The sequence below is a fragment of the Cryphonectria parasitica genome, assembly GCF_011745365.1.
Source record: "Cryphonectria parasitica EP155 unplaced genomic scaffold M406scaffold_9, whole genome shotgun sequence".
In the NCBI taxonomy this organism is placed as follows: Eukaryota; Fungi; Ascomycota; class Sordariomycetes; order Diaporthales; family Cryphonectriaceae; genus Cryphonectria; species Cryphonectria parasitica.
In genome coordinates, this window is record NW_024468917.1 from 1,518,179 (window position 1) to 1,545,540 (window position 27,362).

At 54.2% G+C, this 27,362-nt stretch overlaps 8 protein-coding genes across 8 annotated transcripts; 3 read left to right on the top strand and 5 right to left on the bottom strand.

Moving 5' to 3' along the window:
* The first annotated feature begins 92 nt into the window (after nucleotides 1–92).
* M406DRAFT_282668 (uncharacterized protein) lies at nucleotides 93–1,871 on the top strand. The gene is made up of 4 exons (XM_040918484.1): nucleotides 93–551; nucleotides 642–1,100; nucleotides 1,158–1,266; nucleotides 1,312–1,871. Exons 1-4 carry the CDS (start codon nucleotides 241–243, stop codon nucleotides 1,777–1,779), a joined length of 1,347 nt encoding a protein of 448 aa, XP_040771813.1. The 5' UTR covers nucleotides 93–240; the 3' UTR covers nucleotides 1,780–1,871.
* Nucleotides 1,872–2,832: 961 nt separating this feature from the next.
* On the bottom strand, nucleotides 2,833–4,300 carry M406DRAFT_268412 (isocitrate dehydrogenase NADP-dependent; the record flags this gene model as incomplete). The annotated part of the gene is made up of 3 exons (XM_040917938.1): nucleotides 2,833–3,251; nucleotides 3,386–3,922; nucleotides 4,021–4,300. 3 exons carry the CDS (start codon nucleotides 4,298–4,300, stop codon nucleotides 2,833–2,835), a joined length of 1,236 nt encoding a protein of 411 aa, XP_040771814.1.
* A 1,461-nt stretch (nucleotides 4,301–5,761) lies between these two features.
* On the bottom strand, nucleotides 5,762–7,710 carry M406DRAFT_73297 (uncharacterized protein; the record flags this gene model as incomplete). The annotated part of the gene is made up of 5 exons (XM_040925614.1): nucleotides 5,762–5,788; nucleotides 5,916–6,966; nucleotides 7,117–7,144; nucleotides 7,218–7,242; nucleotides 7,682–7,710. Coding segments are annotated over 5 exons (1,160 nt in total), but the record flags the coding sequence as incomplete, so codon positions are not given.
* An 843-nt stretch (nucleotides 7,711–8,553) lies between these two features.
* M406DRAFT_353568 (uncharacterized protein) lies at nucleotides 8,554–11,075 on the bottom strand. The gene is made up of 2 exons (XM_040922774.1): nucleotides 9,663–11,075; nucleotides 8,554–9,546 (listed from the first exon to the last, which is right to left on the bottom strand). Exons 1-2 carry the CDS (start codon nucleotides 10,622–10,624, stop codon nucleotides 9,078–9,080), a joined length of 1,431 nt encoding a protein of 476 aa, XP_040771816.1. The 5' UTR covers nucleotides 10,625–11,075; the 3' UTR covers nucleotides 8,554–9,077.
* A 1,776-nt stretch (nucleotides 11,076–12,851) lies between these two features.
* M406DRAFT_334458 (uncharacterized protein) lies at nucleotides 12,852–14,198 on the bottom strand (the record flags this gene model as incomplete). Its single annotated transcript, XM_040920942.1, has 6 exons — nucleotides 12,852–13,076; nucleotides 13,143–13,154; nucleotides 13,300–13,317; nucleotide 13,366; nucleotides 13,780–13,882; nucleotides 14,006–14,198. The coding sequence occupies 6 exons, from the start codon at nucleotides 14,196–14,198 to the stop codon at nucleotides 12,852–12,854; spliced, it is 552 nt and encodes a 183-aa protein (XP_040771817.1).
* Nucleotides 14,199–17,709: 3,511 nt separating this feature from the next.
* On the top strand, nucleotides 17,710–18,562 carry M406DRAFT_343008 (deacylase; the record flags this gene model as incomplete). Its single annotated transcript, XM_040921824.1, has 4 exons — nucleotides 17,710–17,716; nucleotides 17,777–17,955; nucleotides 18,093–18,329; nucleotides 18,485–18,562. 4 exons carry the CDS (start codon nucleotides 17,710–17,712, stop codon nucleotides 18,560–18,562), a joined length of 501 nt encoding a protein of 166 aa, XP_040771818.1.
* An 892-nt stretch (nucleotides 18,563–19,454) lies between these two features.
* Nucleotides 19,455–20,805, top strand: M406DRAFT_343009 (uncharacterized protein; the record flags this gene model as incomplete). The annotated part of the gene is made up of 3 exons (XM_040921825.1): nucleotides 19,455–19,580; nucleotides 19,669–19,909; nucleotides 19,994–20,805. The coding sequence occupies 3 exons, from the start codon at nucleotides 19,455–19,457 to the stop codon at nucleotides 20,803–20,805; spliced, it is 1,179 nt and encodes a 392-aa protein (XP_040771819.1).
* A 771-nt stretch (nucleotides 20,806–21,576) lies between these two features.
* M406DRAFT_296294 (uncharacterized protein) lies at nucleotides 21,577–25,729 on the bottom strand (the record flags this gene model as incomplete). Its single annotated transcript, XM_040919239.1, has 1 exon — nucleotides 21,577–25,729. One exon carries the CDS (start codon nucleotides 25,727–25,729, stop codon nucleotides 22,196–22,198), a length of 3,534 nt encoding a protein of 1,177 aa, XP_040771820.1. The 3' UTR covers nucleotides 21,577–22,195.
* Between the last annotated feature and the right edge of the window lie 1,633 nt (nucleotides 25,730–27,362).

Sequence of the window (27,362 nt, forward strand, 5' to 3'; positions counted from 1 at the left end):
TCTTTCCCCTTGCCGCGGATTTCCTTTCCAGCTTCCCATTGTGTAGGCTCTACCCAAGCCCAAACACCCGCCATCCATTCCTCCCTTTAGCTGGCCCATCATTCTGCCACGGAACTCGTATTCCTGAAGCATCCCCCAACATCGGCCCATTCATCAATTCAGCACATCCTACACGTAATCTGCAGCTGCATTCTCTTTCTCGGACCAGCACTCTCCTACAGCAACCCTTTCTAGACCGTAATGTCGTCCATTGCCAGGGACAGTCCCCTCAACGAGGACGCCGACCGAGTTGGCAACAAAGGCAAAAGTCGTCCGTCTATCGATGATGACCGAACTCGGAGCCCATCTGTCATTGATGATGAGGACCTGAAGCACGAGGATGGTGGTTCTGACATCCGCATGGGCGACGCGAGGCCAACCTACAAGTCGTGGAAGAAGAAGTACCGGAAGATGCGCATCAAGTTTGATCAACTGCAAGCACAGAACGAGGAGCTATATCAGCTGGAACAGAAGGCGCTGAGGAAGACAAAACAGCTCGCCAGCTATAATGAGTACGCTACGTCGGCTCCCGTCCCAGATGCCCTTCCTGCGCCGACTCTAAGAGAGAGAGGTGGTACTGACCCAATTCCCATCTTGTACAGCCGCATGCTGGATGTCCTCTTAGACATCAACAATCGCCCACAAATCCCAACAGAGAAGCGCTTCGACCTCAGCCTCCCTGTACCTCCAGACGCGGAGGATGACTACGTTCTGCCCATCGACACAGAGCCACCATCGGACCCTCGGCCGTCGAAGTCGCTTCGTGAGCTGGTGAAAGATATACCACACATGGATTTCACTGCTACGACGGAGCGATCACCTGACCTTGCGCAGGAGCTTATCACTGGCATCGACTCACCGGCCCTCGATGCCAATCATCAACAATACCCCCCGACGTTCCTAACCGCCGACGACATCGACAATTACCTGTGGGAGATTGATGTCAAGACCTCTGCCGACCCTGATGCGTACGGCGAGCTGCCCGGGATGCTGCCCACGCTGGCGCCGCTCGCGCGGGAACAGAACAGTGCGAGCAATGGCACAGGCAGAGGGGCAACACCGTCCTCAGCTGCGCCTTCCGCCAAGGATGCATCAGCTGCAGGTGCTAGCCGCGCCAGCATGTCGAGCCGGGACTTCGCCTTGCGCAATCCCACAAGTGTCTACAACTGGCTCAGGAAACACGCACCCAAGACGTTTCTGCAAGACCACGAGAGCGATGAGAAGAATGTGAAGACGGCAGAGAAGGCATCCCGCAAGGCACACCGGCTGGAGGAGGATCCCGACGAGGAGGAGGCTCGACCCACGCCCCGGAGGCAGACTGGTGGAAGCACCCGCAAACCGAGCGGTGAAGCGCGCGCAAGCACCGGAGCAGCGCGTGCTAATGCAAAGAGCGAACGGGGCTCTAAGCGATCCTCAGCTGCACACACCAAGGACAAGCGGAAGTCCGCGGACGAGACGATGCTCAACGTGGATGACGAGGCTGGCGCCAGCAAGGCAGCCGCTACGAGCAAGGGCAAACGGAAGCGGGCTGTGGAAGACGATACTGGGTACCGGCCTAAGGGAGGGTCTAGCCGGCGCCCGGCGAAGAAGCGGACCAAAAACAACTCCGTTGGCGGAGGTGCAGGCAGCGATGACAAGACTGCGGGTCCCACGCATGGTGAGACTGCAGCAACCAAGAAGAAGGAGGCCGCCAAGGAGGTGTCAGACGGGGCAAAAGCTGGGGCTGGGGCAGAGGACTGAGGCACCTTGAGAGCTTTTTGGCGCATGGTTTAATGGCGCATAGCTCCAGGAGTTAGATATCAGGTATCAGCAATCGATGAGGACGTCACCTGAACCGGTTATTTCCCCTGTAATTTTGCCTTTTTTTTTCTTTTCTTTCTTCTTCTTCTGGCTACCGGCAATTGAGTACACACACTGCCTCTCTGCCTTTGCGTGTTGTGTCGGTAGCATAATTCTACCAAACCGGGGCCTTGTCACACCAAACCCCCGCATTCCAGCATGCCCATCAGCTGATCTCACCTCTGAAGTCGTCCTTTTAATTTATCTGGACTCTTGCTGGCTCTTCTCCTGAAGTTGTCCCTTTCTGTCCGGATTCGAAAGACATACGTAACTGTGTTCTTATATACTGTATATACATGTGGGTATATATAGCCGATTGGACGAACTGAACAGGTAAGAAGAAAAAAGTACATTTCGTATACCCCCAGGACTGCACAGAACACACTCTATATATGCAACAGGTACAGGCATGGAATCAAGAATCAGCAAGCTAGCGCATCTATGAATATGGGATATGTAGGTAGATGATGTTCTTTCCTTCTAGATCAAGTTCTACTTTGCGTTCGTCTTTTCTTTGTCTTTCACTTTCTCATCTAGTGTCTCTCCCGTCTCTTCTCGTCTTTCAGCAATCACATCTTTGCGGCCTGCGGTACCACCAAAGTCAAGGAGCAAGACAAAAGAAGAAGCAGAAAAGCAAGGCAAGAATGGCCAGACATGGATAGTCGAGGAGGGTGTCAGGAGATTCCTTCCATCCCCCACCGAAGCACGCACAAGTCAAAGCAGACAGGGCATGGTGCACGCCTGCCCATAATTGACGACCGCAGAGGCAAGAAAAGACGTGCCGCTTGTTGAATACATGAGGAGCTTCACACCCCGAGCCTCCCAACTCCTTCCCAAGTACACATCCTTCTCATTTCTCTCATCTTTCTCTCTCTCTCTCTCTCTCTCTCATACACGCGCGCATTCTCTATATACACATCCTCCGGCTCAGTCCCATGGATGGGATGGCGGACTTTACAACTTCTCCTTCAGCAGTCCCTTCATCTTTCTCTCGACGGCATCCAGGTACTCGGTGGTGGTGACATAGGGCTGGTCCTTGCCGCACGCGAGGGCCAGATCCTTGGTCATGATGCCGTCCTGGTCGACAGTGTCGATACAGGCCTTCTCGAGGCTCTCGGCAAAGGCGACCAGCTCGGGGGTGTCGTCGAGCTGGCCTCGCTTGGCCAGGCCGCGGGTCCAGGCGAAGATGGAGGCGATGGGGTTGGTGGAGGTGGGGTTGCCCTTCTGGTGCTCGCGGTAGTGGCGGGTGACGGTACCGTGGGCGGCCTCGGACTCAAAGGTCTTGCCGTCCGGGGTGATGAGGACCGAGGTCATGAGGCCAAGGGAGCCGAAACCCTGGGCGACGATGTCGGACTGGACGTCGCCGTCGTAGTCTAAGTGGATGGAAAGATTGTCAGTCTATCTAGAATTCCTCTCTTGTCTCACGAATTTTTTTCTTCTTCTTTTTCCTTCCTGTCTCTCTCATATCACCTAGAAAAAATGGGGGGCCGGAGAGAATTCTACTCACTCTTGAGGGCCATGACATAGCCGCCCTTGCTCTTCATCATCTGAGCGACCATGTCGTCGATCAGGCGGTGCTCGTACCAGGTGCCCAGCTTCTCGAACTCCTTCTTGTACTGGGTGTCGTACAGCTCCTGGAAGATGTCCTTGAAGCGGCCGTCGTACTTCTTAAGGATGGTGTTCTTAGTGCTCATGTACAGGGGCAGGCCGCGGTCGAGGGCCATCTTGAAGCTGGCGTGGGCGAAGCCTGTGATGCTCTCGTCGGTGTTGTACTGGGTCTGGGCGACACCGCCACCGCTCTTGAAGTCATAGACCTCGATCTCCTCTGGCTTGCCGCCCTCAGGGGTGTAGACCATAGAGAGCTTGCCGGGGCCGGGAATGACGCGGTCCTTGGCGCGGTACTGGTCGCCAAAGGCGTGACGACCGATGATGATGGGCTCGACCCAGCCGGGTACCAGGCGGGGAATGCGGGGCACGATGATGGCCTCGCGGAAAACGGTACCGCCGAGAATGTTACGGATGGTGCCGTTGGGGGAGAGCCACACTGTTTTTTGGGGGGTGCCGTTGTTAGCAAGCCATGCGCCACCTTATTTTGTGTGTGTGTGTGTGTGTGTGTGTGTGTGCGTGTAGACCACCACTCACTCTTCTTCAGCTTAAACTCCTCCACGCGAGCCTCATCAGGGGTGATGGTGGCACACTTGACGCCCACGCTATACTTCTGGATAGCCTCAGCAGCGTCGACGGTGACCTTGTCGTCGGTCTTGTCACGGTACTCGAGCCCCAGGTCGTAGTACTTGAGGTCGATGTCGAGGTAAGGGTGGATGAACTTCTTCTTGATGTCCTCCCAGATGATGCGGGTCATCTCGTCGCCGTCGAGCTCGACGACGGGGTTCTTGACCTTGATCTTCTTGACGGTCGCCATGGTGCGGACAAAGGCTGCGGCGCGCAGTGCCTGTGGTGCTGCTGCTGCTGCTCGTTGTGAGAGAGCCGGTCGGAGGGCGGGCGTGGGACGGCAGAGAGGGCGGGCACTGAGGGCTGCTGTGCGACGCAGGGTCGAGGCTGCGGAGGCGTGCATGATGGGCTGTCTCGTGCCGAGGTCGAGGGAAGAGAGGGGCTGCTGGCCTATAGGGCACTATACTACGATCTGCTGCAGGGACGAATGGCGCACGCTGTTGGCTTGGGTGTGGCGCGTTACGACAACAAGCAGCTCCTCGGTGTGATGGCCTCGAGTAGGAATGTGAAGCCGCAGAGGACAAGGAGGGAGGTGCGAGATATGCAGGCTGGTCTGGAGGAGAGGAACCTTGCTTCCTTTGTCTTCCTTTTTTTTCTTTCTTTCAAATCCCTTCTGAGCACCGTCTTGTCTTTTTCCCTTTCCTGGTTGAGCAGCAATGGGAGAAAAAGAGCAGCGGTTCCGTTTCCAAAAAGGTTGCGCAGGGCCAAAGATTCGGTCGGCGTTACGACCGGCCAAAAATGTGGAGCCGAGGCGTGCTCCAAGAGCTCCTGTGGATACCAGCCGACTCCGAGTCCGGAAGTTTTGTGCCGCTGAACGGAGAGGAATTGATGTTATGTGTGAGTCTTTGCGGTTGAGCGTTTGACTCAGAAATTACAGAGAGGGGCAGAGAGTTGTTGAAGGAGGAGGAAGGAAGAGAGAAGAAGATTTTGGGATGGAAACTTGCAAAACGAAGGAGTTTCTGCGTGACCTTTTCTCTTCTCCTCACCACGTCGGACGATGGATGGCGTGGATGGGTGCGGTTACAGGCGGACAGATGGAACCAGGACCACCTGAGACCTGCCCTTGGAAACGGTTTCAATATTTTATTTTGGAGAAGGCACATGCACTTTGGGAGGCTTGCAGCTCGGTACAAGATACGCCGCTGCGCATAGATCCCATGTGCGGAATTGTATGTACCCTGTACTGTACAGGGGGTTAGAGGGTTACTGTAAGTGCATACTATGGCACTGTAGGACATGTCCTGTGGCATCATAGTACACCCACGCAATCTCCTACTATTTCAAGGATCTGTGATAGTTGCTGCCATGTTTTTTCTACTCTCCACCTTGTTCTGCCTCTTCTCATCTTCCTCTCCTTTCCATGCTTGCCTGTTTCCAACCAAAATATCATGTCTTCTTTAGTACGGTAGGTCGAGAGTACAGGGTTCTGATTTACGTATCCTGCAAATGCCACAGCATGTAGGCACTGTAGATAGTAATACGTAGTGAGTGGTAAATGTAGTACAGGATGTGTTTTATTACTGTGTATGGTACCACTTGACCTTCCCCGCACTTGCACTAGAACCCTGAAAAAGGCGGGGAGGGGGGGCCACGGACCCCGGCAGAGGGAAGTTTACAACAAGCCTGAACAGGGGGTCTTGAGCTAAAACCTTCAGCAGGATTCCAGGCCACCAATAAGCTAGTATTATTCAAGTCTCTCTCTTTTGGCAACCCTCATCAACTTGTCCAGATACTCAACCTCCCAACAACCTCACGCGTGGTCGATAGGAGAGGGCCCAACCCCGATGTCTATCGTGTATACATACAGCGGCTTCACGATCCAGCTCACACCCCCAGGGCTGAAGGGCGCGCCCCGGTTCAGCTGCGCCGCGGGCATCCACAGCAACCCCGCCGAGTCGATCCACATGGCGTCCACCCACAGCAGCCTGTCGTCCTGCACCAGCGTCGTCCTGGTCCCGTTGGCGTACACTTTCTCGATGGCCTGCCGGTCCACGTCGCTGACGTAGATGCTCCCCTCGGCGTCCACGGCTGTGCCTCCCGTGCCCGGCGTCAGCGCGAACGGCTCCACGTAGTCCGCCAGCGTCACCGCCAGCGATGAGTTCCACAGCGCCGCGTCGAGGAGCTGCGTCGGCACCCTGTGCATGCCCCCGCTCGCCGGCTGGAAGTGCAGCCACGCCCCGTCTGGCGACACCTCCAGCTGGTCCGCCGCGATGTATTCGGGCTGGCCCGTCTGTGCCGACCGGAGCAGCTGGCCCTCGCCAGACGGGGGCATCAACGCCGCTGTCGACGACGCCCCGTCCAGCATCCGTACTGCCCGCCCCGTCGCCAGGTCCAGCACCATCAGCGCCCCGACCCCGGCGTCTGTCAGGTACGCCGTCCCCGCCGCCGGGTGGAACCTGATGTCGTCCAGCAGGCTGTCGGTCATCGTCACGTTGCCCATCGGGTACACCCGCTGCACCTGGTTCGTCTGCAGGTCCACCACCACCAGCTTGGGACCCTCGGGCAGGAGCACCGGGCTGCCGAACCCAGGGCTGCCCGTGTCCACGAGCCAGAGATTGCCGTCGGGCCCGATCCGCTGCGAGTTGACCCGCATCAGCGTCGTTGCCGGGTCCGACGCCGACGACACCCCTGCGTACGAGTTCCACGCTGCATCTGGGTACGGCACGCCCGTGCCGTTGACCCACTCCACCACCTCCGGCTGCCCATCCGCCTGTGTGCCGTCCACCCGCGCGTACACCAGAAAGAGTCGTCCTGCTGGCGTTGTCGAGACGCCGTTGCAAGGTGTCTCGAGCGTCAGTGCCACCTGGACCCTAGGATCTATGGCTGCGCTCGCGAGCCGGACGATACCGAATGCCACTGCGAATCGATGTAGATGCATCTTGTCTTGATATGGATGCAGTTTCGTAGGTGAGAGAGCTTGTGAAGGAAAAAGAACAAGCTTTTTGTGTGTGTGTGTGTGTGTGTGGGTGTGTCTGTCCTGATCCTGCACAAGTCGTAAAGACTTACTACACTCAACTCCAAAGAAGACGACTAGCTGCCAGGAAACACCAAACAAATATCTCTCCAACCAAACCAGCACGCCATCCTATATATATATACACACATACAAAGTATATGAGCATGCTCCAACAACTGATGACATGGATTAGACCAAATGACGTCTGAGAAATTTCCCCTTCTCGATCCCAAAAAAGTTGGAGCTGGGCAATAACATGTGTTGCATCGCAGGATGGTGATGTTGTACTACAGTTGAACCTTCCTTCCCTTGATTTGTAATGGTGATGTTGTACTGCAGTTGCTTTTGCCCTTCTTTCGACTTGTAATTGGCACGGCAGGATCCTGCAGTAACTAGCTTTTTCCTCGGTTGGTGTCTGTTGTTTTTCCAGCCTTCGTCGTCCGTGCATAACCCCTCACCAAGCCCGGACTTCACATTGCACCCTCTCGAGTTCTTGGCCTGGGCCTTTTGTGAGTCGCATTGACTGCCCGTGATCGTCATGCTAGTTCCAGAACCAGCCGAGAAATTGTGTTCTCATGCATGCATGCACACACTGACCGACTTTTGGTTGCGTACCTTTGTTGAGCACGCCAGGTCGGGTTCATGGCTGTGGACGGAGGACGGTGGGGATGCTTTTAACTCCGGCCTGCGGTGAGCATCACAAAAGGACATGTGGACTGCCTTTTGGTTTTGAAGAATATCTCTTTGAGTTCACAGGGACTGAAATCGGGTGATTGGGGATTCACGCCCACGACCACATTCTCCGAATCTCCGCCAAGGGACAGTATTAATGTACAAGCAATGCCTCTAAAACCCCCCCCATGTCCAATATTAGAATAGATGCCATCAAAGAAAGAGAAAAGAGAACGGAACGTGAATCCGATACTTCCAGATCGACATCTACCTTTCGGAAAATGCAACCAGATTCAACGCCTCAACCATGTGACCAATGTACAGTAACCCACGCCACGAAGATGTCAATTGACAACCCATGCTGTCTAACATTTTCCTTGGCTCTTGATGCTTAGCCTCATACGCCTTTAAATACGCTGATCATCCTGCCTCGTAACGCCTCGTCCGCATATCGCAGAGTCGTGGAAAACGTATCGTACCAAACAAAGACGCCGTAATCATGAAGTGAATAGCAAGCAGAAAAGAATTAAGTGATGATGCAGTATAAGGCCGATCAAAAACAAATACAAGTGAAGTCAAAAAAAGAAGAAAGAAAAAGAAAGAAAAAAAAAGGAGAAGAAGAAGAAGAAGAAGAAGAAGAAGAAGAAAGAAGAAAAAGCAAACAAAAACAAAGTATAAAAGGTCGACTTCGTCGGCCATGTGACCACCTAAACTTGTAGGGGGGGAGAATGGAATATGTTCGGAAAGACAGTCATTGAAAGCCGACAACTGCAGAAGGCCAAGACCCATGGCACGAGGAATAATATAGCAGAAATCTGAAGCAGATTGAAAAGAGAAAGAAAAAAAGTAAAGAAGTAAAATACACCTCGCGAAAACGATGGTTTGATGCCACAGCCTCGATCAAGGGCGACTTGTTTCCTCCATCCCGATCGAGGAAGTGCAGTCAGGCCATCCAGCGGTGAGGAAATGATAAAGTGCCAAATAGACAAGATGCGTGCGGGCGATGATGTGCCCCCGATGGAGAAAGTTCGTAATTGAGTAACCTCACTTCAGTTAGTGTCTGAGGCTAAGGGTGCCCATTTGGCTTGTGTGGCGCCTGACTGGTTTGAATCTTGGGGGGCGGCAGCGGCGGCGGTGGTGGTGCGATCGGCGCGGAGTTTCATTTCGAGGTTTTCGTTAGGTTCGGGCTGCGATCGGCGCGGAAGTTCCATCTCGAGGTCTTCGTCAGGTTCGGGCTGCGATCCATCGAGGCTCCGGCCCGCGCGCTGCGACGTAAACTGGGTGGAAGCCCCGGTAAGACAGACTACAGGCACGTTGGAGCCGACACTGCACGGCACTACTACCAGTGGGATCTCGCGGGAGAACTTGGACCAAAAAGCCTGCGCCTCTCGTTCTGGATCTCCGGGTCCAATTCGGTACCGCAATTGCAAACGTACTTCGGACTGCCTTCTAAGAGCCAGTTTCTCTTCAGGCACCTGACGCAGCGCCACCACGTTCTTTTCAATTGCTTTTCTGTCGCCCAGTCTGGATCATCCTTGGCGCTGCGCTTTGGCAGAGCTTCCAGGTGAAAATCGCGAAGGTGGGCCTTGTAATGGTCCTTGCGTGTGAAAGGGATCACCTGGTCCTCGTCCCTGGCGGAAGGCGACTGGCGGGTTTTGGAGCGCCGGCAGCTCTTGTAGTCACAATAATATTGTTTGAGTTGGGATTTTGGGGCGTGCACGTGCCTGTAATGCCGAACAAGGTCCGCGTGTCTTGAGAAGGGTTCGGCTTCGCAGCCTTGATTCAAGCATTGGTATTGATCCTTACAGCTAGCCAAGCTCGTCAGCCTTTCATTGTATCCACTATTTTGGTATGGCCTAGGAAATAGATACTGGAACGGCAAGCCGCAAAGAGCAATCTTCGAGACAAGGAATCTAAAACTTACTTGGCTTGCGCGACGGGCGACAGCGAGTCGGCCACCACATTGGGGGGATGCGGAGGCTGACCTGCATAAAGGAGGGCGCTCTCCTGTATGAGGTTGAATATTTTATAACAGGCCAGATCCCCGGGCGACAGCGAGTCGGCCACCACATTGGGGGGATGCAGAGGCTGGCTTGTATACGGGAGAGCGCTCTTCTGTATGAGTATGAATATTTCATAACAGGCCAGATCTCCGGGCGATAGCGAATCAGCCACCATGTTGGGGGGATGCGGAGGCTGGCCTGTATATGAGAGGGCGCTCTTCTGTATGAGGTTGAATATTTTATAACAGGCTAGATCCCCGGGCAACAGCCAGTCGGCTATCACATTGGGGGGATACAGAAATTGGTCTGTATACGGGAGAGCGCTCTTCTGTATGAGATTGAATATTTCATAACAGGCCAGATCTTCGGGCGATGGCCAGTCAGCCATCACGTTGGGGGGATGCAGAGGCTGGCCTGCATACAGGAGGGCGCTCTTCTGTATGAGGTAGAATATTTTATGACAGGCCAGATCTTCGGGTGATGGCGAGTCGGCTACCACTTGGGGGGGATGCGGAGGCTGGCGTATATCCAGGGTCGCGCTCTTCTGTGTGAGGTCGAATATCTGACTTTGGTCGTAGATAGCTGCCGTTGAGTGACTGTGGCTGTTGTGACCAGCATCAAAATTGTCCTGGCTGCTGCCGGCCAGAGGAGACGAAGCGGGGTCATAGCCGTGGATGGAACCCGAAGTACACGAGCTGCCACTCTGCATGGCTTGTCCCCCCTCGTAGCCGGTGCAGTAGGAATCGTTGGAATAGGTCGAGCTGGTGGTCCGCTCCAACGATGGTGTGCTGGAACTTTCATGACAGGCCAGATCCTCGGGGTCGAAGCGTGGCTGTTTCAAAGCCTGCCGGTCGACCTTGCGGTGATGTTGACATTTGTCCATGTTAATGCGGAAAATGTAGACAGCCGGAGATCACAAGAGGAGAAGAATATATGCAGTACAGGTTGAACGGAGAGGGCGAAGCGATGTAGGGACCTCACAACGATTTAGTAAGAGAGGAGCATGGTGAGCTCATGTTCGGAGGGAGGGGAGTATGCTGGATTTTGGGCTGCTGGTTGGATTCATTCATCTGAATCACCGTCAGGACGTCTTCATCTCCACACAAATACATGTGTGAAGGTCGAGCCAGCGCACCACAGCGATAATCGCAGAACCTCTTCAAAGGCCGGACGAATCTGACCGCGGCAAGGCTTGAGATCCGACACTTTGGGCGGGTGAGGCGTGCGAGGACAGTAGTGAGAGATTTGAGACGACGATGGATATGTGGTTTATTGGCCAATATCTCTCAAGTGTTTGCTCTTGTGGTCATGAATTTATTTGCCGTCTATAGGTAGTCCTGGAGGTGAGGCATAAAACATGCAGCTCTATATGGATATCGACGATCCCATGTCCCCCCAGGCCATAATATGAGACGGAAGCACGCCTGGGGGGAAAGAGGGTGCCATGTGTCGAACATGGATGTGAGCCGGAACGAAGGCTCGGGCTGCAGGTAGAATCCCCTGCTCAGTTCGGTCCTACATATTAGGCATCCAACGCCAACCTCAGCAATACTCAACAGCACGATGCAGATATGCAACAAAAGGACAGAGCCTGATAGAGTTGCGGTTCGGGTCAAGTGGAGAAAGTCAACAAGGGGTCCCAGTTGTCCGCGCTCTTGCATATGGACAGACCAAGATTCGGTGAGTCAGGTCTTCACCCGTGTCTAGAACAGAACAGGGGGCAGTGTAGAAGGGGACCGAGGGAGCAGGAAGGGAGGAGGAGAGGAGAGAAAGGTGGGGGGCGCATTGGATGGCGAGGGGAGGAGAAAGTGCAAAAACAATATGTGGGAACAGGGCTATGCCAACGAACCATCTGCAAACGCCAAAGAAAAGCAGACGAGAATGACAAGCTAGCCATAGCTCGCCTGTAGGCAAGCTGTTTGATGAGGCCGTGCTATCGTGCATATTCCACCCTCATCGATAGGGCTGACAAGCGAAACTGTCCGAGGTCAAATGGATTCATGCCACAATGTGGGACACTATGGCCCTGGACAGTCAGGATCATAGGAGGCATACGGAAGAATGGTGGTGTGCGAGGGTTGCTGTGCGACCCAGATTGGGGCGAGCCAGCTTGGTCATGGCAGAAAAAGTGCATGCGATATTGAGGCGCCGATGTTGAACATGCGCATGTTTGTTTGCGTGGCGCCAGGGCATTTGGGATGAGACAAGGGAATAACCGCTTGGTTATGCGTCTAGCACGCTTGGCTCGACGTCGACGAGGCTGTTCCGGAATGAGATGCGCCATTTTGTTTGCTGGTGCTGGTGCTTCGAGGGTCAGGGAAGAAGGAGGGAGGCTCAGTCACTGCATTGGTCTCGTTGTGTGACTCAGAGGATCGATGAACGCAGGTGATTGTCGCAGAAGAAGAAAAAGAGACGATTGGCGGCGATTGAAGTCTGCATCGCAGGAACGGGGTGCCGATCAGTCCTCCTCAACGAGGTGAGATGCATCTGCAGCCTTAAAGCTGGGATGTAATGGACGAAGGTTGAAAGAATAAACGCATGTCGTAAGGGACCGCTGGATATCGAATTAGCCGTATGCTTGTCATTGGTCGGGTGGAGAACCCAGTGTGAATTGTCAAGTCGAGGCGGTGCATTCAGCCTGGACGCCATAAAGTAAGTGTCATGGGAGTACCTAGCACGCTACAACGTACTTGCCGTTTGTATGTAAAGTATGCGTACTGCGACTGGGAAAGAAGTTGCTCGGTGCAGGCCGCCCGGTCCACTGCGTAGTGCGCCCCAATAGTTCGCCGAAGACGCCTCGTGGAAGAGCAGGGTTGTGTGTTTGCCTGATAATTAATTGAACCGGGGCAGTGCTGCAGCAAGGCTTCTCTTCGTGGATTTGCATCTTTACCGAGGTGGGTTATGGTCAGCAGTGCAAGCCGGCTAGGACTCCGTCTCCCTCCGATTCGACGTTCATTCGTCATCATCATCATCATCATCTGCGCCGCGTAGTAAATTCCCTCGTTGTTCGCCGGGGACTGAACGCACACAAGACCTGACCTCGTGAGCCCTGCCGCAGAATGCATATTTCCCTCAAGCTTGGCCCAAAACATTGATTTTCATGCCAGCTCTCAGGCTTCGACCGAGAGGAGTCTCCATGTTCGGTCGACCTGGCCGCGGGGCTTGCGCGCCTGGTGCCGCATCGTATCGGATAGGGAGATGGCCTGCATCAAAGGCGTCGCACTCTTTGCAAACCCCCACCACCCAACACCTCTTCGGCAACGGCTAGACAACCTTGATGCGGGCTGGACCGGGGACCCGTTCTGGCGACCGAACTGGCGATTGACCCCAATAATCTGCAGAAGCGATATTAGCAACGTTGTAATGCCACAGAGGCTGACGTCTGACATGGCTCGGCTTACCAGGTATATACACTTGCGTACATATAGGTGTATAGCGGTTGAGGCGCTAAATAATACTAGCGTTGTTTAGCAGGCTGTGTGAGAGAACAGAGCATTCAGCCCAAGCCACGCAGGCAAGTCTGGAGGGGGGTCGATCAGTCAATCTTGCGCAGCACACACAGCACGTCACTCCCCACTGCGGCTCAAAGTCAGTCAATTATTTCACTCGCTAACCTATTCTTACCCTTGACCATAGCATATAGCTAGGAAGCCTTGCAACGGCAGATCGGCGCTCCAACGTTGGAGACAACAACAACAGTACCCGAACATCAGACCTCTCTGGCAATCGCTGCACGTCATCTCAGGCGTCGAGGCAGGGCCCGTCGGACCAAAATGCTGTAAGACAGCAGCTGACACAGCCACAATTGCCGCATCTTGTGTGAGAACAAGAAGAGAAAAAATAGCAATAACAACAACGTCAACGTTAATAATAATGAGGCACATAAGGCAGGAACGACGGGACTTGTGCGATTCTGCATGTATACAAGAAAAGGCAACCAGACGCCTAATATACCACCAATCTCCTTCATGCCCAACCCTTCGGGCAGCCATGCATACTGTCATCCTCTCGGGTGCTGTACCTTAGCTATAAGCATACCTCAGGGCTGCCGCGGAGGCATTAACCTCGTGGGCATACATCTGACCATAGCATTTGGAAAGGGCGAACAAGCTATAGACACCCATGTCGTGCGCCGTTGAGACTGTTCACCACCGAGAGGCAGTTCCTTAATACACTCACTAGTACATAGCGCATCCTTATCCAGCAAGCCACAGAAATTACCGTGACCATTGGCTACGAAGCTTTCCCCTATCTGCAATCTCACCTCCGATTGCTGTGACCAGCCGAGATGGTTGCACACTTCGTGTCACCCTCTCAACGAGTGCGTGCTGCAATTCTCTGCCAAGAAATGGGGAAGGAGGGCAGCCCCACGGAGAAGACTTCTCGGCCCACCCGCCCCAAATAAGGAGGAGGAGGAAGAAGAAAAAGAAGAAGAAAGACCACAAGGTATGCAACATTCCTGGATGAATGGACATTTTCTCACAAATGGTAGGAGTACCTAATACAAGGTAGTGCATTCCACGTAAAGAATCCTATGGGTACTGTAAAAATGACCAAGGTATACGCCTTGGTACAGTCGACGTGTGACAGACGACGACCCCGTAGGACCTTCCCCCCCCCCCCCCCTTCTTCTTAAATAGTTATTGCGGAGGCAGTCATGCCACAGCACATACACACGGGCATTAATCCAACAAAGTGGCAATACAACATAAAAAGACGTTGAAAGGGCAGCGAAGGTATGACTCTCCCACTGCAGCATGTCACGGCTGCGGTAAGCAGTCGGAAGAGTATTGCCCTAGAGATGGCCTTATCGTGTCTGTATGATTATACGTATCGCATCGTGATCGTTTGTTGCCATTCCATCTCATCCCAAGAACCGTCCTCTTACACCTCATCCTCCAGAAATTTGTACGCGAACTTGAAGTCAGCCTTCCGACGATTCATCCTATAATGTACGTGAGTAATGGCGTCAAAGACAACGAATGTGTGCAGATCAAAAAGTAGACGGCAAGAAATTGTCAAAATATGGACTCACCAGGTTGACTCGTAGTCAAAGAAGCGGTAGGTGCCCTGCTCAAACTCCTCCGTGATGTTCTTCGGCTCCTCGTGTCTCTGGAACCAGGTCTGGTATTGCTTGTGGAAGCGCCATGCCTGGTCCTTCAGTGCCTTGGCTGACAGGTACTGTTGGTAAGACCCTTGCTTGTAGTAAAACGCGTAGAAGAGTGTGTCGTTCTCCACCTTTGAAGGCTGGTACAGGGCAGGATTGTCGACTAAGGGCAGGCTCTCCTTGGGCCAGGTCGCTGACGTATCCCACCAAGACTCAGGCTGCTGTATTCTGATGGGCTCAGAGTCACCGACATCAGGAGCGGTCTCTCTCGAAGCTGCCACCATTCTCTCTGTAGCCAAGTTCATCGGTGCCTTGACATTGGATTTGGTGGTCTCCCACGCTTCCACCAGGTCGTCAAGGGAGGAGGGGAGGTGGTATATTGACTCGTCTTCTTGTGAGTCCGCAGGTTTCACCCCATTTGTCACCCCATTTGTATGAGTGGCCTTTGCCGCCGCCGCCGCTGCTGTTGAGAGCTCGGCAACAGCAGGAGCTTTGCCTGCAGCGCGTGACGCCTTGACTCTTGCAGCATCTGGCTTGGGGGTGGACGACGCAGGGACCTGTGCACTCGTTGCAGCTGGCGCAGCTGGCGCAGCTGGCGGTGCTGGCCTCTGTTCTCCTGCTGGGGTGGGCGCGGCCGCTGCCATTTGGATTGAAGATATGCTGGGAGAGCTGGTCGAGCTCGCCTTAGACTGGCCCGCAGGGAAAGGAGTGACCCCAACTGCTGGGTGCGCGCTCGGCGGAGGTGGCAGAGGTGCTATGCCAACATTATTCTTGTCCGCGGCTGCAGCTGCCGCAGAGGCATATTTGAGTCCTTCGCCTGGAGGCCGGGTCGGCACTAACGCTGGTTTCATCATGGTTGGCGCGCTGGTGGCCGGTCCACTTCCGCCGGTCGGCAGTGTAGGCGTGTGGAGGGTCGCAAGCGTTGGCAGCGGTGACTTGAGCTGCGACGAGCTCTTGGGTTTCCCGGCACCACTCGCAGCATCTGCTGACGCCCTCTCCTTGCCCCGCGCTGCTGCTGCACTCGAAGATCGTCCGTCCACCTCGGGGGTGTCATCCTGTACCGACTGCGTGTCCTGGCTCGAGACCTTGTCGTTGTCCAGAACCATTCCGAATTGGTCCTCCTCCTCCTCGAGGTTCAGCTCGTCGTACATCGCGTCGTCTTCCACGTAGTCCATAGACTCGCCCTCCTGTACGTAGTATTGTATCGCATCCTTGATGTCGTTGACTTGGTCCGCATCCACGCCGCCATTCACGAGGGATCTCCGTATTAGCTCCAGCTTACCCTGGTGCCACTTGTGCTTCTCGATGGTGTCGTCAATCTCGCCCATTCGGCCCGCGTTGTCCTTGCTCTTCTTGCCCTTTTTTACTGACTGCAGGGCTTCGCGCTCGGCCTCGAGAGCCTCGATGCGCTGCTCCAGCTCATCGATCTGGGTGCCGAGGAAGTCACCAGCCTCGATCTTGGCCTTCTCCTTAGGATCTAAGGTGGCTGCAGCAGACAGCCCCTCCTTGGAAAATGCCTTGGTCTTCATCAGCTTTTCCACAGCCTTGAACTTCTCCATCCTTGACTCGATTAGTTTCCTCTGCTCCATCAGAGGACCCTTGTCCTTGATGTCATTGCTTGCTGCCCATGTCTTAATTTGATCTCGCAGTCTCTGAAGCTTCTTTATCTCCCTCTTGAGGCTGTCCTCAAGCTTCTCCTTCTGCGCCTGGCTGCTGGCCTGCTCGATCTTCTCATAGATCTCGTCAAACTCCTGAATGCCCTCAGTGACTTTCTTGAAGCACTTGTCAACTTCCTGCATCAATTTTCTGGCTGCCATTGTGAATAGGTGCCCTCGAGGGTCTAATCACGATGGTTCGGAGGTTCAAAGGTCCGATCGTGTGGTGGTAGATGGGGTGTTGTACGGGTCGAGGGGTGTGAACTGCGGCAGCCCAACAGCAACAGTGCTAGAGCAATCAATCAGTTGAGAGACTGGTTCAGTAGCCGTCTGCTGATGCAGCAACGACCAATGGTTTGAAGTTCAGCGTGTCCAGATGGGAGGGAATGTGGGACAGCTAACCTTGGGCCACAGACAGCATAAGCAACACGGATGTGGGTATTTGGCAGTTCAGTCTGAACAAACACAGCAGAAGTTGTTGGGGTTTTGTTTGTGGTGGAGGGCGTGGGTATGATGGGCGTAAGATCAATCGGCAAGGCTGCAGATGCTACCACAGCAGGTGAAAGAAGCAATGCTGAAATGCGAGATGGCAGGCAAACTGATGCACGCCAGAGGGGTGTCACGGACCCACCCCATGTTAAATGGCGGGTCCTTATAGGTGCGTCATCTAGCAGCACGCTTCATCAGAATAGGTAAGGCGGCAAGGCGGTACACAACCGGGCCCAGAGGTGAGCTGCACCAGCAAGCATTCCACACCTACAGCCTCCGAATCACACCCACAGCACATTAACAGGTCCTGTAGTCTCACTGTTGGGGCGCTGTGCTGGCTTTTCTCAGTGATATCGGCATCCACTCAGCCTTCTTTTCTCCTAGTTTCAGCTTCCTGGATTCAAGAGCTACCCTTCTATGGAATTCATTCTACCTCTCATATATATCTCTCCCTCCTGAGTGGCAACCTCCTCATCCTCCTTCCTCCTCTGATATCATTCAAACTGGGTAACCGGACCCAACTGTACATGATTTAGAACCTGGCTTGAAGACATAGACCAGTGGTGTCAGCTGTGATAATTCCCTGCAGAGCCTGTTGGTTAAGGTGATACCCTGCCTAAATTCTTGTATTTCCAAGGTCGAGCTGCTACTGTACTGTACATCAGTTACAGCCTACAAACCAAAGATCCCAACGCCACATACACAGCTGCCACCACCATGAAAGGTAAAAGCATCTTTCACTGGTTCTTTGTCGTACCCTCAAATTTCTCATGCAAAATCACAGTCGTCCTCCAGCGAGTGCTCTCTGCCTCTGTCACTGTTGAGAGAGAGCTCGTCTCATCAATAGGCAAAGGTGTCCTGGTGTTTGCAGCCATAGCCCCAGGAGACACAGAGAAGGATGCTGAATCCATGGCTGCTAAGGTCCTCAAGCTGAGGCTATGGGATGATGACAACGGCGGAAGGGTAAATTTATTCATCTCCCCTTGTCCCCCCCCCCCCCCAAACCCGGAGGACCTTTCACGATCCATATGTAGCCCATCACCTCATCTCTCTCCCAGCTGGCATGCAGTTTGATCTGACATTACCAACTCATGTGATAGTGGAAAAAGAATGTGCAGGACATCAGTGGAGAGGTCCTCTGTGTGTCTCAATTCACCCTGCTGGCCTCAACCAAAAAGGGCAACAAACCTGACTTTCATGGTGCACTTGGAGGCAATGAGGCTAAAGAGCTGTACCAATACTTCTTCACCAAGGTGCAGGAGGGCTATGCAGCTGACAAGGTGAAAAATGGGGTCTTTCAGGCCATGATGGAAGTTGCTCTTGTCAATGATGGGCCGGTTTGTCTCCCCCCCCCCCCCTTTTCTCTCTTCTCTCCCTCTTTCTCCCTCTTTCTCTTTCTGTGTGTGTCTGTCTGTCTGTCTGTCTGTCTGTCTGTCTCTTTGTCTAATGCACAGGAGAGGTGTTTGACTAACACCTGTCTTGCTTCTTACAGGTCACACTGGAGCTCACCGCTGGCACCCCGCAAAAGTCTGACAAGCTAGCAGCCACGAGCAACAAACAGATCAAATGATCTCTTTTGAATCAGCATTGGAATGATCTGCAAAGCATAATGGCTTCAAAATCATGTCCTTCCCAAGGCTCAGACCTCTCTACCTGGAACGTGACCTGGTATTAGTGGCACCTGATTAGGGCAGCCTCACAATAATGAAGGCAGCTAGCTTGTTGGGGATGCATATCTGCCGCACCAATAGTAATTGGTTTCTATGCCCAGAGAGACCCAGCAATCATGGTAGATTATAATTTGGCATGGTCTTTTTGTTTTGTTAAATAAATTAGACTCTAGAAAGACAGAACGACCTCAGGTCTCTCCATCATGCACATTATTATTATCTCTCAGCCTAACGGAGAAGATGCTTGGCAGTCAATGAGCTTTCATATTTGCGATCAACAATGATCAAAGAAGTGAGAAGGCATTTTCCAGCTTCGCAAGTATTATATATCACACTTTGTAGTGGTATTTTGGAAAATAGCAGGCTGGGAAAATCAGGGTCCAATGGTGAGGAAGGATTGATCTTGCATGTGCGTTCCTTCCCCTCGCCTAAGGACCAGCCCCACGGTGACAGGGATCCAGGTAAGCGGAATGCCCCGCTCTGTGGGAGCTCTCCATGGAATGTTCACGAAGACGTTTTAGTTGGCTAAGTATCTTGGTCCCAACTCTGCTCAGAAAAAGCAAGCTTCCTGACATGCTACAAATAATTCTAGTAGCCAGCTGACGGACTGACGGACTCTCTTGCCCGGCTATATGATCAACTTGTCAAGCATTTACTTCTGCCACCTGCAGTACGACCTTCCCCCACTCTCTCTCCGATCACTTCTTCTCAGCTCATCAACTTGAGCTCACCTTCGAAAACCACCTTCGTTTCCACTACTTCAATTTCCTCACTGCTCTCCAAAACGCAACCATGGCCACTGAAGAGACCAAGGCTGCACCTGCATCTCGCAGTCGTGTGTTCTTTGATGTGCACATCGGTCAGCGAAAGGCTGGGCGCATCATCATGGAGCTGTACAATGATGTAGTGCCCAAGACTGTAGGCTGACCCCCCATTTGGCCCCCGAAGCTGGAAATGCTGTCTTCACCGCATACGTTCTGAATTTACTAATAGCATAACCTGCCAGGCTGAGAACTTCCGCTCTCTCTGCACAGGAGAAAAAGGCATTGGCAAAACCGGCAAGCCCCTTCACTACAAGGGCTCCGAGTTCCACCGTGTCATCAAGCAGTTCATGATCCAGGGCGGCGACTTCACTGCAGGTGATGGCACTGGTGGCGAGAGCATCTATGGCGAGAAATTCGCCGACGAGAACTTCGAGCTGAAGCATGACCGGCCATTCCTCCTGTCGATGGCAAATGCAGGACCTGGTACGTTTCACACGTGCCACCATCTCGAGTCGGGTAGATAAGAGGAAAGAGTAAAGTGTCTCGGCTGGCTGACACGTTCAACAGGCACAAACGGCTCGCAGTTCTTCATCACTACCGTTCCGACCCCTCACTTGGACAACAAGCATGTTGTCTTCGGTGAGGTCCTATCCGGCAAGTCTGTCGTACGGCAGATCGAGAACCTGCGCACAGCAAGCGGCGACAAGCCTGTGCAGCCCGCACGGATTGTCGAGTGCGGTGAGCTAACAGGAGAGGATGCCGTGGCCATCGCCTCGCAGTCGGGAAAGCCTGACGCGCTGGGCGACGCCTACGAGGACTTCCCCGAGGACGAGCTAGAGAACCTGAAGAGGCAGGGCCCCGAGGGTGAGAGCGTGGATGCTATCCCCGCCGCCAAGATTGTGCAAATCGCCACCGAGTGCAAGGACTTTGGTAACAAGGCCTTCAAGGCGGGCGAGTTCGCCTCCGCCCTCGACAAGTACGAGAAAGGCCTGCGGTACCTGAACGAGGACCCAGATCTCCCCGAAGGCGACGAGGGCAAGGAGCTCAAGGCGAAGGTGGACGCGGTGCGGTTCTCACTGAACAACAATGGCGCGCTCATGAACATCAAGCTGAGCAACTGGGACGATGCCGCTAGGATGGCTCAGTCCGCTCTGCTCGTTGCCGGTGTCAAGGATGCCGACAAGGCCAAAGCGCTATACCGCCGGGGTTTTGCGCTGGTCCGCCTCAAGGATGAGGACGCCGCCGTGGACGCCTTGACGGAGGCAAGCAAGCTAGCGCCCGGTGATGCCGCCATCACCAAGGAACTTAGCGATGTCAAGAAAAACATCTCGGCACGTCTTGCAAAGGAGAAGGCTGCGTACAAGAAGTTCTTCACCTGAAAAAGTCATCAATCATAGACACTACTGGGGGTGTCTGACGAGGCAATCTCACCTTGGAGTCAGTGGGTGTTTTTTCTTGCTTCCTATCCTTTATGGAAGGGTGGTTTGCATGACTTTAGGGTGGACACTTGGAAGAAAAAAGAAGGGACTGATACACTAATACCAAAGCCGGTGAGCGCGCCGTCTAGCAAGAAGAATCAATAAAAATCAAAACCGCACATTATCTAGCCAGGTCACAACGAATGCTGTCTATGTCAACTTACACTTCTCCCCAGGTTGGTCTCCAATGCTGCAATACAATCCGGAGGAGAGCCTCTTTCCTGAAATGGCATGACACTTGCCCGTGGGATTTGGCTCTTGTGCGACTGCTCCTCATACATAAAATAGATAGTAGAGAGAAGAGGGGGGGGGGGGGTTCTCAGCGTTGCAAAAGCCTGCAGAAGTCTCCCTCTTAAGACAGATAGCTAGTTACACACACGAAAACGCCACACATCAACACGACTTGCCTGTGTTTTGCCTCAGTTCACCCCCGCTCCTGAAACGCCCAGATCTGTCCCCCCCCCCCCCCATCCACGCAGAGCACTCCATACTTCGTTCCACGCGTTCGTGTGTACTTTGGTCTTCTGACAGATGCTGGCGTACATGGACATGCTAATGAGGAGCACGATCGAGCAGGCCTTCACCTAGCTCAAACGCAAGACAATCTGGCCTCGAAGTACCGTCCCACAGTACAAGAGACATGGGACAAAGGTTTGGTGCCAACGGTTTCTTGAATTCCGTAATGGCAGAGATCTTTATTTTCTTCTTTTCTTTCTATCCATTACAGTAAAGAAATCGAAGGTTTATCGTCATAGTTCGTCTGCAGCATTTGTACATGAAATCCTGTATATAGTACGCGAAGTAGGTATCGTCATGAGAGTAACAATGTCAGTCCGTCGCATCAGCAGTCGAAGTGGCACGGACGGTGAATCCTGAACAAGAACGCCGCCTCTCCAATGCATCATCGTATCCAAAGGACGCAACACCGCCCGATTTTTCCATCCCCTTTCCGTCGCTCCCACCACGTGATTGAATCGTTGAAAATGTAATATAGACAAGGAGAAAGCCGACGGTATTGGTAGCGCGTGCCAGGTAGGAAAAGAAAGAGAAAAAAACAGAGAACAAAGGAAAGGAAAGGGAAGAAAAGAATGAAGGGGGGGGATGACCGCAAAACAGGTAGCACCATCGAGTTGCGTGGCAATTTCTTTGCTCAGAGCCAACTCAGTCGGTCTATCGTAAAAGTCCCAGCAAAGAGTACACGAGTGAATGGTTGCCAGTATAATGTATGAGATCAAACTTCCCACGCGGCTTGATTAATACAGTAGACCCACCGCCATGGTCGTCACAGTGGTCAATGCCGTGAAGACTCGAATTCCTTCCACCCTTCCACAAGGCCTCCAAGACCAAGGGACCTCCCTTTTTCCTTCTCCCGTCTCATCGTGCCTATAGGCGTCGTCGCTCCAGACTTGGCAGTGTCGTCAGCGCCACGGGAGCTGCTTGGGAACTGAGAGCCAGCCTGGTCCCTCGAAAAGGCGTCTGGGCTGCCAAACTTCTCACGGTCGATTTTTCGAAGAATACCCGTAAGAAATCTTTTGGCATTCTTGCCACTACGCAACGACTTGATCATGTTTGGAGATCCATGGCCGGGGCGGTGCGAGCTGCCTTGCGATGGGTTGGGCCAATGGGGCTGCTTGTGATGCCGGCCGTGAGCGCGTCGGTCAGCTACTTTTTGCAGGCGGGAGCCGTGAGTTCGCTCTTCATCAAAGGAGCTACCGCCAGATGAGCCTGGTGGCCTATCGGACTCTGGCCAGGGGGTCATGGTGCTTCCTCGCGAAACGGTGCTGATGTGTGAGTCGGCAAAGCTGATATGGTCCAGGGCGTCAGCAAGAACGAAATCCGAGTCCGTGGGTAAGCTTAAGTTCTCGTTATCGGCTGCGCGGACGGCGTCAATGTGGCTCATGCACACGTCCGCCCGTTGCTGAAGAGCATCACAGTATTGGTGAAATCGGAGAAGGTCCCCATCGTAGCGACCATCACTCGTGGTGCCCTTGTTGTGATCCATCCACAGCCTGACGAGCGAGGCAAAGCTGCGAGCATGGTCAATAAGAAATGGCAGCGAGGGGAACCCTTCTCGGGCCATCGGTGACAGGCGGCCGAGTATGGTGATCGGGGTGGAATACGAGGCCGGCAGGATGACGTTCGAGCGCTCAGCAGGTATCGCACAGACTTCGTCGATGAAGTCTTTTAGGGCCTGTCGGCGAGAGGCTAGGAAGCGATTCATGGGCTCCATCCAGACCTCCTTCTTGCCAATGCTGGAGAGGTTCGCCAGAGCCTGCAAGGCTTTTGCGATGAGCGTCAAAGTCCGCTGAGCCTTGGGGCGCGGGTAGTCTCGCAGGAGGCCGAATAGCTTGGGATTGAGTATGGCTGGACAGATGAAGCGCAGAAAGAGAAACCCAGAAACGCTGGTAAAGGCCACCGTCCGAAGGAAGTCTCCGTACCGATCCTCAGCCACAGCGCGGATGTACTTCAATATGTGCCTAAGCTCAGGTGGGAACTTGGACGCCGACCTGGCGACGCACTCCCATATCTCGTTGGTGAACTGCAGCAGTTGGTCCCAGTGCTGGTTGATATCCTCACCCTGCTGCACTTTGCCGGGGTCCACCTCGCAGTTCGGGTTGATCTCGTTGATCTCAAAGATCTTGTGGCCAAGGACCTCCTCGATGTAATCGCTGCCTAAGCGCCTCATGTAGAACTCAAGAGCTTGGGTGAGCAACGAGTTGCCTCGGAAGAGCAGGTTGGCCTCACCAGCCAGTGTCTTGCCCATGTCCCGGAGCGCCTCTCGTTCATTAGCATTCGCGACATCCAGAGCCTCGCTCGACCTCAGACGCCGGCTAAACCTCATCTTCTTCATCTGAGCCTGTTGTCCGATGCCGTCGATTTCGTCCTCCACAAGAGCCATCAGCCATTCGCTTGAGCTATTTGTAACCTGAAAAATGTTCAAAAAGAGCTCGGCCAGTCGACGAAGCTGTCCAGGCAGGGCCTCGGAGATCTGGCTGGTCAACCCTGCACTGAACTTATGAAGCATCTCGGACATCGGCTGATAATCCCTCGCCATGAAAACGATGAGTTCCTCGTGGCGGACTTTGCAGAGCAACGTCCCGATCAGCTGTTGTCTGTCATCATGAATCTGGCGCCACTCTTCGTAGTCCCTTCCACGGTCTAGTTGTTGTAATGGGATGTCCACAACGCCGCACTTGACTTCAGTCAGGCCCCCTCCCCTCTGTAGACGCTGGGCTGTATAGAGCGGGAGGTTCATGCCATCCAGGTTCCCTTCGTATCGTTTCAAGATGACCTGCAGGATCGGCAGTTCAGCTGAGAGGTCTGCAAATTCGCAATCATCGCGCCAAAAGGGTGTACGAGTGGCTGGTTTCGTGATTGTTCGTGCTCGGATGTCCCCGTCAAGATGGACCTCCGCAAAGTAATTGCCGACAAATGCGTCCTGTTCACTCTTGCCGTACCTGTCTCGCGAGGAACTGCTCTGTGGTGAGGTTGGTCCACCGAGTTTCGCTTCTATTATACGCAAGCTGATCGTCTTCTCGATCCTAAACATGTCAGAAGTGGGCTCCACCTCGAAGTTCGTGACCTCTATAATAGGCTCCTCCTCTGATTCATTCAGCGCATATATCTCGGGCACCGTAAAAGCCCTCAACAGGACGAACCAGACCTCAAAAAGCACACGCTGGTCTAGGGATAAAAAGACGGGCCTGAAGAGGGAGAGCTGTGTGGACGTCGAGGCGTAGGTTGGGACGATCGCTATACAATAGTCCTCATCCAGGACAGATCTGTCGAGCTGTTGTATGGCACATCGCGATAATTGTGATAGCGGGATCACACCCTGGACCTGGCCGTCGCTCTCTGTGATCAGCTTGAGCTCGCCGTTGTCGTAGAGGATGCACGAGACTTTTCTCCATCCCGTCTGCGCTGCCCTCAGGTCGCGGGTTGACGCCCTGCTCACGATCGCACGGGGCGAGTGGGCAACACCTTTGTCCCACATCGCGACCATACTGACCTTGATCACATTCGGGGCGGTCGATGCAGTCGATGAGCCTCGTCTGATCAGTTCTGGCCGCGACTGTGAAGTGGGCGTCGTCGTCTGGCTGTTGCTCCCGGTCCTTACCGCGCCCGGTCGTAGCTGCTGCCAGCTCAGCAACGCGGCCAGCCACAGGTCCACCTCGTCTGCCTTGGAAGGCCACAACAGCACTTCGGCACCTGTCTGTGGGTTGACGATCTCGAGGCACGGCCAAGGCCGATCCGCACCAGACCCCTCGATTGGAAGCACTCGGCATCCTCGCAAGTCTGGTATAATGGCGGCGTGGAACGGGCCAGTGTCGCCCGAGTCAAACATTAAACCACCCCTCTCATCTTCAATATAGCATAGCCCGGTATACCAGGGCCCGTCGGTCTCGGTCTGATACGAGACCTCGCCCCTCATGCGCCCACAGAGGCTCTTCATAAGCCAGAGTACTTTGTTCGCGTCGTCGGTCGGCACGGGGAGGACAAGAGAGTCGGCGGAGGGGGGAGGGGACAGCATTGGTGAGGTCGGCCGCGATGCCCGCTTCATGAGCTTTGCCCTGGTGGGGCCCTTCTTCTCCTTCACGGCGGTTGTGGTCTGGATATGCAGATCGGTGGGCCGAGCTTGGTATACGGACGACGAGTATCCGGGCGACTCGAGCATGGGCGAATGTCTCGGCACGGATGGTCCCCGCAACATCTCCTCGTGCGGAGGCACCGAATTTACGGAACCGGTCGAGGAGACGGACCCGACCCTGTGCCTAGAGCTCTCAATGGGAGGGGTGACAGAGGACTGGCGGTATGGGCCGTCCATGGTGTGGCCCCGAGGTCGGACAGAGGAGGGCCGTGGAGGGGGGCTGGAGGAGACGGTGTCGAGGGAGCTGGGGAAGGCGTCATTAAAGACGACGCCCTGTCTTCGCGAGCTGGCAGGCGTGCTGGCATTTGACATGGTAGTGCCAGGCACAACGGGTATGGACCTGGGAGGTGAGTTTGGCGGTGACATGGACCCAAGCCCGCGGGAGGAGGAGGCGGCGGCGGCGGCGGCGGCAGCAGCAGCAGCACCAGACAGGTCTGCGCCAGGGTTCGTAGAAGCAATGTTGTTGTTTGTGCCTATACCGTCTTGTACGCCGTATCCGGGCGGCTCTGGTGTGACAGCTCGAGGGGTGAATGACTGGAGGCTCGCAGCCACGGCGAAGGAGGACGAGGAGGAGGTTGTGGTGGTGGGACTGGTCACACCAGGGCGATATGCGGTGCTGCTGATGCTGTTACTGCTGCGCAGGTTACCTGCAGAGGTCCTGCGCGGGATGCCAAAGCCTAGGGCTGCGATCTGACCGCCAGGAGGCATACCTCCTAAGGCTGCCGAGGATGGTGATCTAACTTGTCCCCCTCCCTGCCCCAGCGCCTGGGCAAAGGTCGGGTCGATGGTGTGCAGTAGTGGTACGGACGGGAGAGAGCTTGACGGCCGTCGTGGTCGAGGCGGTGGGCGCGAAGCGTCTTGAGATTTTCGGCGGGCATCCATGCCGGCGAGCGGGAGTAGCGCGTTGGCTCGACACCTGCAGCAGGGCTGGACCGGACCACATTTACACGATCATCAGTGCTGATGGTGCGCATTGGAGCCGAGCGTGACCGCCTGTAAGCCAATGTGACTATTACAACGGGGGATCGTCGAGAGAGGAGCGCGCCGGTCGCGAGAGCCAATTGTTGGAGGGAAAGCAGAGCCTCTAGGGCCGCGGAAGGGTCCCCAGCAGGAAGACGAGGAGGAGGACGAGGAGGTGAGGCGTCTCCACAGTCGGACGTTGAGTTCTTGGAGCGGGCGCGGGCGAGGGAGGCGAAGAGAGCTAATACTGTAGAACCTCTCTCTGCCTGCCTATCTGCCAGCACATGCGGTTCTTGGTGCGGGTCCCCCTTCTTCTAATCTCTCTTTCTCTTTCTCTCTCTTTCTATGTATATTTCTCTACCTCTCTTTCTCGCTTTCTTTCTGTCTTTTCTCCCTCCTCTCTTCTGCCGATAGTAACAAAAAACGAAGGGAGTAAGGGAAACAAGAGGAGATAACAAGATAGAAAGAAAAAAATAGAAGAAAAAAAAGTGGCCTCTGATGGTGGACTCCAGGATTCAATCACGAATCACAGGGTCGAGAACGGTAGGATTTGTTCGAGCTAGACCGACTTGTGGTGAAGGAGAGGATCCTTTCGGAGAATTAGCGAGGGCAGTTGAGCCTGGTCTGGTCGTTCTGCATCCGATCTGCCAATACGGAGTCGTAATGCACAATCCTGTGACCCCGGCGACTCCTTGTAGAGGAAGAAGGGTGGAGGAATAGCAAGAAGAAGAGGAGACCAGGCAATCAAATGGTGGTTGAAGCCTGGTGTGCGCTGCGTGCGTGCGTGTGTGTGTGTGTGTGTGTGTGTGTGTGTGTGGAGGCGACGGTGAAGGTCGTCGAATTGAAGGTG

Excerpts from the sequence above, each read along its gene's own strand:
- M406DRAFT_353568 (XM_040922774.1), bottom strand. The coding sequence starts at position 10,624 with ATGGACAAATGTCAACATCACCGCAAGGTCGACCGGCAGGCTTTGAAA. Across the intron at positions 9,547-9,662 it reads TCGCCCGTCGCGCAAGCCAA|CTGTAAGGATCAATACCAAT; the intron begins GTAAGTTTTAGA and ends GAGCTTGGCTAG.
- M406DRAFT_282668 (XM_040918484.1), top strand. The coding sequence starts at position 241 with ATGTCGTCCATTGCCAGGGACAGTCCCCTCAACGAGGACGCCGACCGA. Across the intron at positions 1,101-1,157 it reads ACAGGCAGAGGGGCAACACC|CATGTCGAGCCGGGACTTCG; the intron begins GTCCTCAGCTGC and ends TAGCCGCGCCAG. Across the intron at positions 1,267-1,311 it reads ACGAGAGCGATGAGAAGAAT|GAGGATCCCGACGAGGAGGA; the intron begins GTGAAGACGGCA and ends CACCGGCTGGAG.